A 15,413-nucleotide genomic window follows, 5' to 3' on the forward strand; every position below is an offset into this window, starting at 1 on the left:
CTACTTGAATATTTATGTCAGTACCTTCTTGAGGGGCATTTGCAATCTTTTTAATATAAGGAACATTTTCCTTATAATATTGTTTTAAAAATTTACCTTTCTCCAAAAATACGCAATAATTCAATGCAAACATGCCATGTTTATTCTATGGTTTTCAGAAGGAGATTAACCTATACTAAAGTTAGTCGTCTAGTTAATCGTAACGAATTTAAACTTGATAATGAACAGTGCTTGTAGTTACAGTACAGCGTCACATTTGATACTTACTTAATAAAAAAAACAATAGTGATAAAAGCATGCGATAAGGTGCGCTAAGAGCACGAGAATAGGTGGTGTCACGAAACCGTAGCTGCACTAAAAGCATGCACAGCTCTCTCTCTCTCTCTCTCTCTCTCTCTCTCTCTCTCTCTCTCTCTCTCTCTCTCTCTCTCTCTCTCTCTCTCTCTCTCTCTCTCGTTGTGCGCTCCTAGCGAAGGGTATTGGCAGTTTTCTTCTCCTCCTTGATGTCAGTGAAGATCATTTCAATGCACAACTAACAGAGGGATTTTGTTACGAGGGCTGTTGCCTCACAACACCACACCGCGCCACTTATTCTGGAGGACGTGTAACTATTTCATGACCGCGTCTGAACTCACTTCAAAAAAACCTAAGTCCCGCATTTCAGAGCGCGTACACAGCCTGTGGTTTGCCATTCCCACAATGACTGGAACTGGAATACCGTTCTGCAATGGTCTCTGTAAAGGTAAGAAACGTGGAAACAAACTAAAATATCACGAGCATGAGCTATGCATGAATGTTATGTTGAAGATTTAGTTTTGAGTTTTTCAAGAAATATCGGTTATGAATTAAATTATTTTTCCGAAGCTCTTATATGCGCCAAAGACGTAAAGCCTAACAGGCCTACATATTATTACATTTTACATCAGATTAAATAGTAATATTATGATAAAGACAGTAAAGACTAATTTTCAGCTAGAGGAGTGATATGGACTAAACTTTTCAAGAGAAGAAAAATCTATCCAAGGGAGAGTTTCATTAAATGTTTTAAAAGGTACTCAAACCTGCAAGTCTAATCAATTTTGTTTTCAAAGGGGAATTTATTTTCAGTGGTGTTTTTAACTTTATGTGCAAAAAATAAAATAGAAAATCCTATTATAATCCTCTATAATGCCTTGAATCATCGTACATTTGCAATCTTGCATTCTGTGAGATTTTTTACATGACCGTCTTATCTAGATAACCTATCAGTCTGGTTTAATTAAAAGATGTAAACAGAATCAGAAACACTAAAACATTGGTAAGACAATAAATTCATTAAGGATTGTTTTGTATTGAGAGACGTTTAGTTACTTTGTTGTCTTGGCCATTTGGAATCAATGTTTTATATATACATCAATGTTTTTATATATATATATATATATATATATATATATATATATATATATATATATATATATATAAAGGATATAGGAGACAGTAAATATAAGCGGTGATACCTTTCTGCCAGCATATTTATATAACACAGTATATTACTTTTCATTAAGCGCAAAACAGTCAACAAGCAAATACCTGTCACATTCTGTCATACTATACCTCTGAACTAAACAATTCTGTTTCCAAATCGAGAAGCTTTCATCCTGCAGAGACAGAAACAAATGATCCCAATAAAGCACCAGATTTTGACATCACCGCAGATCGCAGAACTCCTATTATTCAGCCACAATGACATACATTTCAATCTCACTGCACTGCAGCCCAGAGGATCCCATTTTGTTCTGTACCCATTTCAATTACTTAAAAAGGACTCATTCAGTGAAAACATGCCCCTTGTAATAAATTAAAGTTACCAGGAGTTACTACACAGGGGACCTTTGTTTCTTTGCTCTGATTGCCTGAAGCAAAGGCTAGGATTTTCCCAGGTCAGTGACTGAGAGCAACATCGCATAAGAAGCCAATTCAATGGTCAATGTAACTGGATGTGTGAATCTGAAAAACCGCATCATGCCACTGGCAATTTTGTTGAGCAATTAGGTTCTTGCGGGTCTTAAATCTGTTGTAGGTACAGAATAATTGTTACATGCATGAATTATGGCTTCATGGTATTTTCATTGAAACTGTAATGCTTATTTTCTGATGTTGGTTAGTTCATTTTACTTGACTCACAACAACATTTAATGTGTGACCATAATTTGTCAACATTTCCAATGTATGACCATCTGCTAGAAGGTTATCTGATATCCCTAATTCAGTCTTCCAACTATGAAGCACCAACCCGCAACAGCAGGAGGACAAAACTCCTACTCAGCTTCATTGGTTAACACTTATCATCAGTCGCTGTGCCGTGTTGCCAGGCAATGATAGATAAATGTTAGCCAATATCAAGACATAGCCAGAACGTCAAGCACTTTTGCAAAGACCCAGAATTGATTATATGGTTCATATTGCCAACACTGGAATGATATTTGATAATAGACAAGGGCAGACTAAACAGAACTGGTCCTGATTGTGTGGTTCTAATGACTTACTCACCTTCTACTTTCTTTTTTGTTCAGGTAATGAGTTCCGTACAAGGACATTGTGAATCTGAGGGATCCGAGCCATGGAACCGTCCTCTCCCCCAAACCTGTCCGAGCCCCTTATGTATGAAAGCTTTATGCTGAGCAATGACTCAGATGAGGTGACAAAGAATGACACAAATCACAGCTTCACCAAGACTGGCACAGTGGTTATCACCTTCATCTACTTTGTGGTTTGCGCCGTGGGACTCAGCGGTAACACTCTGGTAATCTACGTCATCTTGCGCTATGCCAAGATGAAGACCGTCACCAACATCTACATCCTCAATCTGGCCATAGCTGATGTGCTCTTCATGCTGAGCCTGCCCTTCATTGCCATCCAGCTAGCACTGGTCCACTGGCCTTTTGGTGCACCACTGTGTCGCATAGTCATGACCGTAGACTCCCTCAATCAGTTCACCAGCATTTTCTGCCTGATGGTGATGAGCATTGATCGTTATTTGGCTGTGGTTCATCCCATCAAGTCCACCAAGTGGAGGAAGCCATGGGTAGCCAAGGCCATCAACTTGGCAGTGTGGGGGATCTCCTTTCTGGTCAACATGCCCATTGTCATCTACAGCGGATTGATGACCATGACAGGTGGCTGCTTCTGCACCATTGTCTGGCCCGAACCCCAGGAGGCCTACTACACTGCCTTCATGTTCTATACCTTCTTCTTGGGATTCTTCCTGCCGCTGATGGTCATTTGCCTGTGCTACCTGCTCATCATCATCAAGGTGAAGTCTTCAGGGATTCGGGTGGGCTCCTCCAAGAGGAAGCGCTCAGAGAGGAAGGTAACACGTATGGTGTCCATTGTGGTGGCCGTCTTCGTGTTCTGCTGGCTGCCGTTTTACGTCTTCAACGTGACTTCAGTGACGGGCACCATCAGCAGCACACCTATCCTGAGAAGCACCTTTGCCTTTGTGGTTGTGCTGGGATATGCCAACAGCTGTGCGAACCCCATCCTATATGCCTTCTTGTCAGAGAACTTTAAGAAGAGTTTCCAGAATGTTCTGTGTCTGAAAAAGGTAGGTGGTCTGGATGAGATTGAACGCAGTGACAGCAGGCAGGACAAGTCCCGAATGATGAATGATCCCACCGAGACTCAGAGCACACTGCTGAACGGGGACCTGCAGACTAGCATTTGAAAGGGAAGCTAAACCCTGCTGAACCTCTGGACACGCAGTCATACCGTCATCACAAGTCATCACTAGAAAAATTGAGAGGGAGGAACACTGCTGAATCGTGATAATCAAGTGCTATTTAAGAGGCATTTTAGTGAGTTATTTAGTTTCTCTCATTTCCAGTTGGAGGCATCACTTACTTTTTTGTCCATTCGTAGGTGACCATGAATTACTTCTATAAAAATATGTAAAGGAAGACCCACCACTCTTTTTTTTTATTATTTGCTAATCTTTCAAGAACATTTGTCTTATCTTCATTTTCTGATCTTTTATAACATTAAACCATAGTTCTATTAATATTTCAGACTACTGAATTCAGAAGAGCCTTTGTACCTTAAAGTATGTTGATGAAGTCACTTCAAATGGGATAGCACGAGGACGAGGAAGACGACAGCAGACTCGCACTGCATCCAACCATATATGGGCTGTTATATTACCCTAGGAGAACAGTCTGATTACAGGAAGACCCAAATATGGAACATGTTCAGAAATCCTACTCACAACCTTAACTTTGCCCCACTCATCTATTTATCCAATTTGATGGGTGAATCTGTATTTATCTCAATTCAAAACACTGGAGGAACTGCAAATCTTTTTCACTGAGAGCTCTTGACGTATTATTGAAAGTAGTCAGACATTTGGACTACTGGAAAATTCATGTGTCTCAAAAGTATGGCATTACCTGTAAATGTCTACATGACTGCATCTTTCTGCCAGAATGTACAGCTTTGTATTTTAACTTTTCCTGTTCAAGAAATTATTACCAAACTATGATGTAGAGAAGTAGGCACTGTTTGTTAAAACCTGCAATTATGTTGTTTGCAATTATGTGAAATGTTTTTCTCTTATCCTTATGTAGCCTGCCTAGAGTATTTAATGGTATATCTTCTGGCTTACCACTAACCAAACTGCTGCTAGAATGTATAGACGTATACTGACTTCTGGACACATTGTCTTGTCCGCATTGTAACCATGTTTAAAATGTACTAATTTTTCTCAGATGGCTTCCCTGGCTATTCACAAAAACTAATTTCTTGAAAATGTATTAGTTCAATCAAACTTCTGACAAGGTTATTGTATGCTTGAATGATCAGAGCAAAAGTAATTTATGACAAATTATATTACACAGTAAGGGTTACTGTTATTGCTGTACATACATTTACAGTTAATGATTTTATGCACTGTGTGTATATAAAGAAATGAGAGGTAGGAGTTGGAAAGTGTTTCCCTGACACAGTTCCCCAAACATGCCTATATGGGCCTCTCTTTGAACCCATTGCTTTCTTTCCTAGTCATGAAACTTAATTGTGTGTTCCATGGTGACATATGGAGACAGACACACACACATTCACTCAATAGCAGCCACGAGATGACGGTGCTACTGAGGTTTGAGATATCTCTCCCATCTCTCGCTGCAGTCCTCATGGAGATGTCAAATTGCGAAGGGCTAGAACCTTTGCCCTGCTGGGTTCTCATGTTGCTTCTGGTTGCAGATTCATCAGCTCCATTTGTCCTTGAAATCACTGCCTGCTGGAGGCCCACCAAGCTGGTCCCATTTAAGACTGCACAGCAGGTTACTGGTGTGTGTGATCACACTCTTCTGCTTTATATGCTTGCTCAGTGTACCTTTTCTCATACCCGGACATTGTTGACACACGTGCATGAAAGTGCTCTATTTTTGCACTGTGCAAAGTGTAAATTGTATTCCACTCAGCAACTGTGCTGTATTGCTCTTGCTCAATTGGTACGTGACAGTGTGTGTGTGTGTATATATATATATATATATATATATATATATATATATATATATATATATATATAAGCAAAACAAGTACTGTCCCTTATGGATATTTACAGCACGATACTGAGCGTCTTTTTCTTTATTAAAAGAAAAAGCAGTGATAAATTGCTACACACTACAGCAAAACGGTCTTGCAGAGTCTGACACTATAAAAGAGAGCAGAGTATACACTGCTGTGCCGCTTAACTGTTACACAGATGATATGCTTGTCGCAGTGAGGATTTTAGCATCCTTATACACTTCCTTAAACATCTTGATGGATGTTCTGACAGATTCGAAGTCCGATGCTTAGCTGGGCAATGTAAAACGTCTTTATTCTTAGACAAACTATTTTAAAAATAATATTACCTTTTGCTAGTGGTAAATCCCAAAAATATTTTTACGCCTTTACATAAAACACATTCCCACTCCACCTCCGCTCGTGTAGCAAGTAATGCAGAATTTTTAATGCAAAGGTAAAATTAAATGTTTAAACTCTATGGCTATTTTTGATCAATTGATGTATTTAGTAGTGAATCTAAACCAGAGTGTTAAACGTTATTTTTGTCAGTGGTTGTTCGATGCTTTTGAAAGTAAAATTTGGTTGCTTATTAAACAATTGTATAATTCCTCCTACCTATCGTTGACTTTATCTGCGGCCTAAGCACGAGAGAAATTAATTGAAATACAGGTAATGTCTAGCTGGTATGGAACCTAGATAATGACAAGTAATCCATCTGTTGCCCATTTCACTCGCAGGCACAGCCTGTGCATGGAATGATGATAAAGCTCCCCTCTGTGGCCAAACATTTGAATTACAGATAATTACCAGAGTAATAATACTCGACAATTGTCAACTTTTAGGGTCATTTCCTACTTTAAACTCTTAGAACTGCAGACACTTTTGGAATCTATAACGGGATTATCAGACGTATTCAGTTTTTTTCAGACTAGCCTATCTGAACTTTAAGCAGTGGATTATTTTTTCTCAATCTAGACAGAATTTAAAGTGAGAAACAAGACGCAGGCCGACAACTAAATCGTGGAAGCTGGCCTAAACAGTTCATCTGAATGAAGGCTTCATTCAGTGTCTGAGGACACTTGTACGACGTTTAAGGTTCCACACACACACAATATTATATATATATATATATATATATATATATATATATATATATAAAATTCTGCATTCTTTTCATGCTCTATATAAACAGTGGCATAGGAAATGTCGTGTGTCAGAGTACCGGTCGCTTATTAAAGTTACTCAAGAGGCACCATTCTAGGACCGTTTTACCACGTCTGTACATACATGGGTGAAATTAGTGAAAAGTTGCGCATGGCGCGAACGAAGATTAAGAAACATGAAGACACGAAGAAGCCCACGTTCCAGTTTAGCTGAGTTTTAATCACTGAAACAGAGGACGGCGCCCTCCTCTCCTCCAGTTTCAGCTGCGTCCCTGAAAGGCCGTGGGCGGCTTTCTTCTGTGGACCATGCCGCATAGAAAAGCCACAGTGCGGCTCACTGTGTACGGTGCACTTTAAAAGTCGCCTCCATTTAGCAATGGAATAGGAAAGAAAATATACCTGCAGTACCCCCACAGGAACCTTTAAGAATAACGTCCAATCTTTCTGAATGCCTTGTGTTTTACAGACAGCGGAACACTATGTTTTGAGGCGTGTTGGCATTGCATGTGCAGTGTGACGGATTGCGAACGCCGGAGCAATACAAGGACATGGGGAATTTTTTTGCTACAAAACATACAGTAATATCTAAACAATCATTAAAAAAAAAACACACACACACACAAGCACACAATACCCTGGTGTGTTATTTTTTTCTCTTTAGCTCCACGAGGAACAGCATACTGATTCAATAGAGCAGCATGGGACTCGCGTGCGGAGGCCACAGCGAGCGAGCGAAAGAGCGAGCGAGACGTTGCCATGGATAAGACTGCCGGACCGAGCGCGAGCGCAGCGTGGAGCTGGTAGTTATGAGCAGCCGCGCGGCTCCGTCCCGTGCGTTTCCCTCCTGCCCCCTGCAGCATCACAGATCGTCATCAACGCAGTTCAGAAAGACTCACATTTATATATAAAAAAAAATAAAATAAAAAATAAAATAAAGTCACAAGGCCATCAGGATGTGCTGAAGGCGAAGTACGGTACCTCGAAGCAAGGTGACAAAATGGTGAAACATCTTGCCTTGCATAGGCACACAGAATAGGACAGTACTGGGGCAGTTGTTACAGTGCTGCAGCCGTCAGATATGACGCTAGTAACCCCCAGCAGCCCAGTACTGTACAATCAGTTGACAGTTGACATCGAGCAACTTGATGGCTGCACTCCATGGAAACCTACTTATAAAAAAAAAAAAAAAAACATACTGAAAACGGGGCACACGGGCTACAGGCGCACAGACACAGGGAGCCCACACAGCACCCTCTGCTCTCATCACGGGCAAGCCCGGACGTTGTGATGTTTCTTTGGCAGCACGGACTCCGGTCGCGGCAACGGGCCGGCTCAGACTCGCACCCTCTGGCTCTCCAACGAGAAGTCCTTTTTTAGAAATTATATTTGAATCATACAGCATTTCATAACGAACATCACAAACAATACTCAATCATTTCTTAAAAAAAAAAAAAAAAAAAAAAAAATCTTAATACCTTCTTTGTTGCGCTACTGTTTTTTTTTTTTGTTTTTGTTTTTTTTCCCCCCCATTTAGCATTTAGTTCCATATGCATATGAGGTACAGATGATACACTGCCCCACCACCCTTCTAATGCCTGGTCACTTTGAATGACAGCACCATGAAGAAAAACAAAAGACAGAACATCAAAGCAGAAAAAAGGAAATTGTAAAAAAAAAAAAATTAAAAAAACAAACAAAAAAAAAACAATACTGTAGTCAAAGCTGAGATGTGCCCTCTTCTGCTCCTGTGTTCACGGATCTGTTCACTTTGGCCTCCTCTCCTTTTTCTGTCTGTAGAGAAAGCAGAAGGAGGAGTGGAGACCCAGTCCCTGAAGCCGTTTTTCCTCCTGTCTCTGTGACTCCTCATCCTCCTCCACCTTTCTCACGTCAAGTAACAGTTAGCTCAGTGCTGATTTGTACATGTTACACGATTCTTCTTTTTTTTGTTTCTTTATAATCGTTGTTTATTTTAATTTTTGTCTCATATTTCGTTGGCCCCTTGTGAGAGGGAGGCTACGGGTAGTCACAGTTTCAGGTAGGCTTGTGTCAGTGTTGCCCTCTGCTGTGGGGGTGGGGGGGGGTGATCTCCCTCTTGACTGCTCCCTCTGTATAACCAAAGCGCTCCACCATCAGCAGACTGCTGGTTAAGGCTACTCATATTCGAGGAACTGCTTATGGTAGAATAATAAATACCTGTAGGGGAGAAAGAAAAAAAAAAACAAAACACAAACATACTGCTCTTCTATATATTTATACAGTGCCCTGAAATAATTGAACTGTACCTATTTTTTCGTTATTTTTTTTTTTTGAGAACCATTATCTTGAATTAGAAAATAAATGACTATGACCAGAGAGACAGACAGCACCTGACAGACATCACTCAACTGCCATGCCTGTAAGGCACCCTGCAGGAGGACAATGTGTAAAGAAGACATTTATATATGGTTCACCCCGTGTTTTTCCTGTCCTACCAGCAGGTGGTGACAGCACACATCACTGTGGGGACTTGTATATGAAACATGAAGCAGCACCTAATTTGACAATGTGGCCTATACTAATCAACTCAACTCAAAGGGGATTCTCAGTCTGACAGGTTTTTTTTAATATAAATACCTTGAAATTATTTTCAAATGTTTTAGCGAGTGAGCGCTAAAGTGGCCTACTCAAAAGAGGTGGCCTATCTCTACCAGTCTGGAACCAAAAACCTATTACCAAAGTTGGGCCCAATTCAAATAAGGGACATGAATAAACCAAGCAATTAACACAAACTCACAATTCTGATTTCAGCTAATAGACCACAGACATCCTCAGTTCTCTCAGCTAATGAGAGCACAGAGAACGTCTGGGTTATACAGGTGAGCATAAAACGTTCTACACAAGTAGAAGGCAGGGTATGACACAGCACTGTCACCCAAGTGCATTCTGTGTGTGCTAAACTGCTCATCATTGTTTCACAATTCTGAAGGTCTCGACTAGGTTCTAGATAAGTTGGGGCAGTGTCCCTCACCCCTCGCTGTCCAGGACGTCTTTAATGCTGGCCTTGGTGATGATGGCGTCATCACACTTGAACCACTGGTCCTTGTGCTGGCGGATGAAGCTGGTATAGTGGCCGCTCTCCAGTGTGCCCTGGTGGTTCACCACGGCGAACAGGGAATACCTGAGGAACGGCGCATACACACATGCACACACACGCCACACACAATTAGGACGTCAAGATTTTCAGTTAAGTGAGCAACATCAAAAATCTAATAACTGCATCAGCATTTCAACAATAATAGCCATATACAGAAACTATTAAACCCACAATAAATCAAAGTTTGAAGATTTCTACCCCTTTAATTATGGGACGGACAACAAGGACAGAAAATAAATGGCTATCCAGAGACATGAATGCATCTGAATAATCCCGTTATTAACATGAATCTGGTTGAGATGCTACATCAACAGACTGCCAGCTTGCGATTATGCGATTGCTGCACTTCCTGTAAAATAGGTCTGGCTACTAATGAACAAAGCTTTTACTCACTTATTGTCGTTGTTTAATACATCTACAGATTGCTGATACTGGCCATTCACTCTGCTCTCTTTACTGTGGAAGGGAAAAAGTGAAATGCATGTGTGTGTATATAATATTTATGCATTATACAAAGACACACACATGCACAAAAGCGTTCATCGATTTTTTTTTCCCCCTAAAAATTATTTACTAATTAATCACAATTTTCCATTTGCATGAACATTTAAATGCCAAACAAAAAATAATTTTTTTTTTTATTTTTTTTTTGCACACAAAAAATAATTTTTTTTTTTTTCCCCACACACACACAAAAAAAAATATCAAGAACCATCAGTCTGGGTACCTCCAGATGAAGAGAATGTAAAAAAAGCATTAAAAGCATTTAAAAAGAAAAAAACATTAAAAGCTGGCAGCAGGCTCAAAGTGCTGGGGACAACCGTCAGACACAATGTTCAGCAAAGCTTGAGAAGAATGAACAAAGCATAGCTTCCCCAGTGTATGACCGACTGGTGCATCTCTGCATGTGTGCTTATGGGTGCGTGCATGTGTATGAGAACGAAAATATCCTCATGAGGTTGGAAAAATACCCTCATAAAAAACACTGCAGAAAGAATCCAAAGCTTCAAACTGGTCCTTTCTTCTGGACCGGAGACTGTTGCATGCGTTTATTTTAGGAAAGATACTTTGCGTGAACCTAAAGCCTTGGAAATACTTAACGAATTTTACATTCCTGACAGCTCGTGAAAACACTGGGCATCTCCCACTTCCAAGATTTTGGAAGATCTTTATGGCGACTGCAGAACCAGTGATCACACACACTGAACGTCTGAGGAATTTGCACTGTTCAAAGTAACTTGTTGTTTGAAGCAACAATGAAGTCACATGAGCACTCTGTCGTTGCTGGGATACAGAGACACAGAAAACAACACAGTGGCACAGGAGTCTGCTGCTGTTGTACCTTCACATACACCCCTGACATGAAAAGAAACAGGCAACACACATTTGTGGAGGATCATAGGGGAAGGTGGTAGGGGACACAGTCAGTATGGACTGTACAGTGTGTGTGTGTGTGTGTGTGTGTGTGTGTGTGTGTGTGTGTGTGTGTGTGTGTGTGTGTGTGTATATGGTGACTGGCTCACCTGGAAGCCATGAAGGGTGTCATGTCCAGCTCTAGGGGGAAGGACACATAGGTGGTGATCTTTCTCCGTAATTTGGCTGAATGTTCAAAGCGCTGGGGCGGCGGAAAGGAGCCGATGAGAGGGAGAGAGACTGTGTTATACAACCTTCACTGGCATAACAAACAATAAAGATGAATAGGAACTACAGGATCAAATGATAATACGTTTCCATATATGTTATCATTGGTCATATGTTACATATTGATATTTTTTGTTTACACTGGTGTTATTCTTTGGTCCTGGAGGAAGGTCATTTTGTTTTACTGTTTACCTGTATATAGCTGGAATGACAATAAAATGCTTCTTGACATGACAACACGTATCTTTCCAAATTACTGAACTCCGATGTCTACTAACGCGATCACCTCCTTATGATCAAGAATCCACTAAACTGTTTCCTTCATCCCCTGAACTGAGAGAACTCTTGCAGCTTGTGGAAGTCATCTCAGAACAGTCTCACTGCCACTATGCCCTTGAACGTTTGTCAAAAACTCACTTAGCCAGTCCTTTGCATTTGGTTGCTCCTCAGAAGCCAGTTTTGATTGGCCTAGCAGAGCACATAGCACACACATATTTACACTGGGAGTGGCTACATTTTCTGGGCATGAAACAAAGGTTATCCAAGTCCCCTATACAACATTGCTGAAGGCCTGGCTGACAACCTCTTAGCATGATTACATGGGCACAGAGTGTATGCACACGTACCCACACACGTACGCGTAAGCACGCGTACGTACACACACACACACACACGTACGCGTAAGCACGCGTACGTACACACACACGCGTACGTACACACACACGCGTACGTACACACACACACACACACACACACACACACACACACGTACGTACACACACACGCGCACACACGTACGTACACACACACACGTACGTACACACACGTACGTACACACACACACGTACGTACACACACACACGTACGTACACACACACACGTACGTACACACACACACACACACACACACACGTACGTACACACACACACACACGCACGCACGTACGTACGCACGTACACACGCACGTACACACGCACGTACGTACATACGTACGCACGTACACACGCACGTACGTACGTACGTACGCACGCACGTACGCACGTACACACGCACGTACGCACGTACGTACACACGCACGTACACACGCACGTACGTACACACACGCACGTACGTACGCACGTACGTACACACGCACGTACGTACACACGCGCACGTACGTACACACACGCACGTACGTACACACGCACGTACGTACACACGCACGTACGTACACACGCACGTACGTACACACGCACGTACGTACACACGCACGTACGTACACACACACAGACACAGAGAGAGAGAGAGAGAGAGAGAGAGAGAGAGAGAGAGAGGGGGGAGAGAAAGATAGGGATGAGTGAAAAAATGCAGGTGTGAGAAAGAACAGTAAGAAAGTGTTCAAGCAAAAGAAAACCAGCCCAGAAACTAAACCAGTACCTGTTCTCACAACCATATTAAAAAAGGTTTATGCTTATAATCCACAACTTACATATTCAGGAGTATACAATATATAAATGTGTGCTGCCATGGCAACTGGAGCAAAACACTGTCAGAGGTTCCAACCCAACCCATCACCGACTGGCTACAGCGATCTGACACCGACCTGACATCATACAAAACACAAAGCTTGAAAGAGGACCAACACACCACACCAGAATCATCACCATGGTCTGAGAAGTCCAGAAATCCAGTACTGTGGAACTGCTGCTTTGCTCGTGACAGGCAGAAGCGCTCCCTGACGTGAGGAGTTTTAGAAGCTCCTCGCTGGTGGAGGAGCATGCGGCTGGTTCTCCACGGCGGTCGTCCACCAACGCTCCTTTTAACCAGACACTCTGCTCAAGGTGCTTTTGAAGAGCACAGTACAGGCCATCAGGGTCAAATATAGCTCAAAAATACAAGAGCAATCTTGTGAACGCAAACTGGATGTGTTCTGTAGCAGAAGCATGTGAATGAATCATGAAGCATGAAGACAGCCCCTCCCATCTGGCTCAGACCCTCCCCTCCAGCAGCATGAAGACATCCTGACCCCCTGTGTTGGCCGCTCCCCACCAGCAACATGAAGACAGCCCATGCCCTCTGGCTTAGCCCCTCCCTTCCATCAGCATGAACACAGCCCCTACCCCTGGCTCTACCCATCCCCTCCAGGTGTACCACACCTTTCTGGCTCAGCCCCTCCCACCTGGCAGAATAGTCCCAAGTCACAACTTCACATACAACATTTAGTTCCAACCACAGCACCTAACTGAAGAGTTCTTCCCACACTACTAACAGGTGGACTTTTTAGTATCAGGTGTACCATTTTAATTCATACAGCTTCTAACGCAAGGTGGCACGTTATCACTCCCTCAGTTTCCATCACTTCCAACACTACACAAACCTGTCCCTCAGGCCTCAAGGCCAAAGACTCCAGAACCTGCCACATGAGCCACTAAATCATTAAGAGTTTTATGGAGCAGATATTCCTATGCAGGGGTGCCAGCGTGGAGAATGATTTAAGAGGCTTGATTTAAAAAAAAGAATCTTCACCAACTCGTATGATTATTTCACAATAAGACAGACCTGCAGAGCTGCAATTTGCAAGAAATACATACATCTGAAAGTCTATTCTGCAGACTAATCAAGAAATTCTGTGGGTAACAAATCTACTCATCTGTAACAAATAACTGGATCACCAGTGATAATCTGTAATGTGCATAATCCTTTTGTGCCTCCATATTGGTATGACCAATGAGTATTTCAAGCCTCCCTGACATTCAGTAGATGGATTGAAATCGTAGTAATTTTCAAACAGTACACAGTACAGTGCCTTGTTTTACATAAGACATGGCAAATACACTTCGACTTGTGACTGTGGTATCTAGAAAGTTCATATTGGCACCAGACAGAATGTTCATATCCATGAACCTATGATCGCAACGGAATAATTATTCTGAAAGGTTTTCTTGGATTAAAGGATAAGATATTGTTGACAGGAAACAATATTACACAGCACAGCAAAAGGCATGTTAGTGACCAATATTTATATTTAATATTTATTTAATTACTATAAATAGTTTTGTTTAGTATAGTTTAGTATTGTTGCGAGACTGTTTCTGTCTAGATAGCACCTGATTCTGGAACAGGTGGCAAATTCTGAGTCTCGAAACTAGCAAAAACGTAAATAATATAAAAAACAGTGCACAGTGACATCGGCCCCTGGTGTTCCAACTTGGAGGTCTGGCCCCCTCCCCTTTGATTAGTAGTTTAAAACTGCATCTGCTGTTCCACCCTTGTGTATTAGTTTAGCCCAGGGAACTTACTTTTAGGTGAAAACATGCTACTATGGGAAGCTTCTTCATTGTCAGTTGTTTGGTGGACTCTTGGTAGCTATGGCAACCACCACATTTGATTTTGGCGCTGCTTCCTAGATGCTCAGGCCGAGTGAACCTGCACAACCACGACAGAGCAATGGGGAAGACAGACAGACAGGCAGGCAGAAACACAACCAGACACACACACACATCTTCACAGTGCATTCAATCTAGATACACTTTTATATGCATGCATGTGCAAGAGTGACTTATTTTGTAAATAGACTGTGGAGTGTATTAGCCTAAGCACACTGGGTTTGGAAAGTACAGAGGTTCACATCACTCAAGGAATGGAAGAAAGATAAATATGGCTATGCCTCTTCATACAATATACGCCCTGTCTTATTGTATTCCCCTGTTTGATTTAAACATTAATGAAACTTTATTCACCAGTCCAAATATCTACATGATTATTTTATTTTCTAACAGCAAATGCTTAGCTTTATACTAATAATTTCTTAAGTCATGTTATGTTGGGCCATAGACTTTATTTATCTGCATTTTTTTCTCCAAATAATTCTTTACGTCTTACTGTCTTGGTATATTAGTTTTAAATATGTGCACTAAACCCCCTCTTGATTAAAAAAAAACAAAACGGGAGACTA

General features: G+C 41.5%; 2 protein-coding genes across 3 annotated transcripts in view; one reads left to right on the forward strand and one right to left on the reverse strand.

Annotated features, from left to right (window-relative positions):
* Positions 1-371: 371 nt before the first annotated feature.
* LOC113575307 (somatostatin receptor type 2-like) lies at positions 372-6,609 on the forward strand. The gene is made up of 2 exons (XM_027006748.3): positions 372-742; positions 2,553-6,609. The coding sequence occupies exon 2, from the start codon at positions 2,600-2,602 to the stop codon at positions 3,701-3,703; it is 1,104 nt and encodes a 367-aa protein (XP_026862549.2). The 5' UTR covers positions 372-742; positions 2,553-2,599; the 3' UTR covers positions 3,704-6,609.
* Positions 6,610-6,729: 120 nt separating this feature from the next.
* Positions 6,730-15,413, reverse strand: part of LOC113575338 (ubiquitin carboxyl-terminal hydrolase 22-like) — a 29,021-nt gene continuing 20,337 nt past the window's right edge. The window contains exons 9-13 of one of the 2 annotated variants that reach the window (XM_081710758.1): positions 14,758-14,884; positions 11,361-11,452; positions 10,231-10,293; positions 9,712-9,861; positions 6,730-8,897 (exon numbers count right to left, since the gene is read on the reverse strand). In XM_081710758.1, the coding sequence (XP_081566884.1) occupies positions 8,855-8,897; positions 9,712-9,861; positions 10,231-10,293; positions 11,361-11,452; positions 14,758-14,884 (475 nt within the window). In that variant the 3' untranslated portion in view covers positions 6,730-8,854. The remainder of the gene's footprint in view (positions 8,898-9,711; positions 9,862-10,230; positions 10,294-11,360; positions 11,453-14,757; positions 14,885-15,413) is intronic. The other variant, XM_027006789.3, reaches the window with a different exon arrangement.

This window comes from Electrophorus electricus, chromosome 3 (assembly GCF_041902795.1).
Source record: "Electrophorus electricus isolate QZ-2024a chromosome 3, ASM4190279v1, whole genome shotgun sequence".
In the NCBI taxonomy this organism is placed as follows: domain Eukaryota; kingdom Metazoa; phylum Chordata; class Actinopteri; order Gymnotiformes; family Gymnotidae; genus Electrophorus; species Electrophorus electricus.

Coding starts and splice junctions, on each gene's coding strand:
- LOC113575307 (XM_027006748.3), top strand. CDS start 2,600: ATGGAACCGTCCTCTCCCCCAAACCTGTCCGAGCCCCTTATGTATGAA.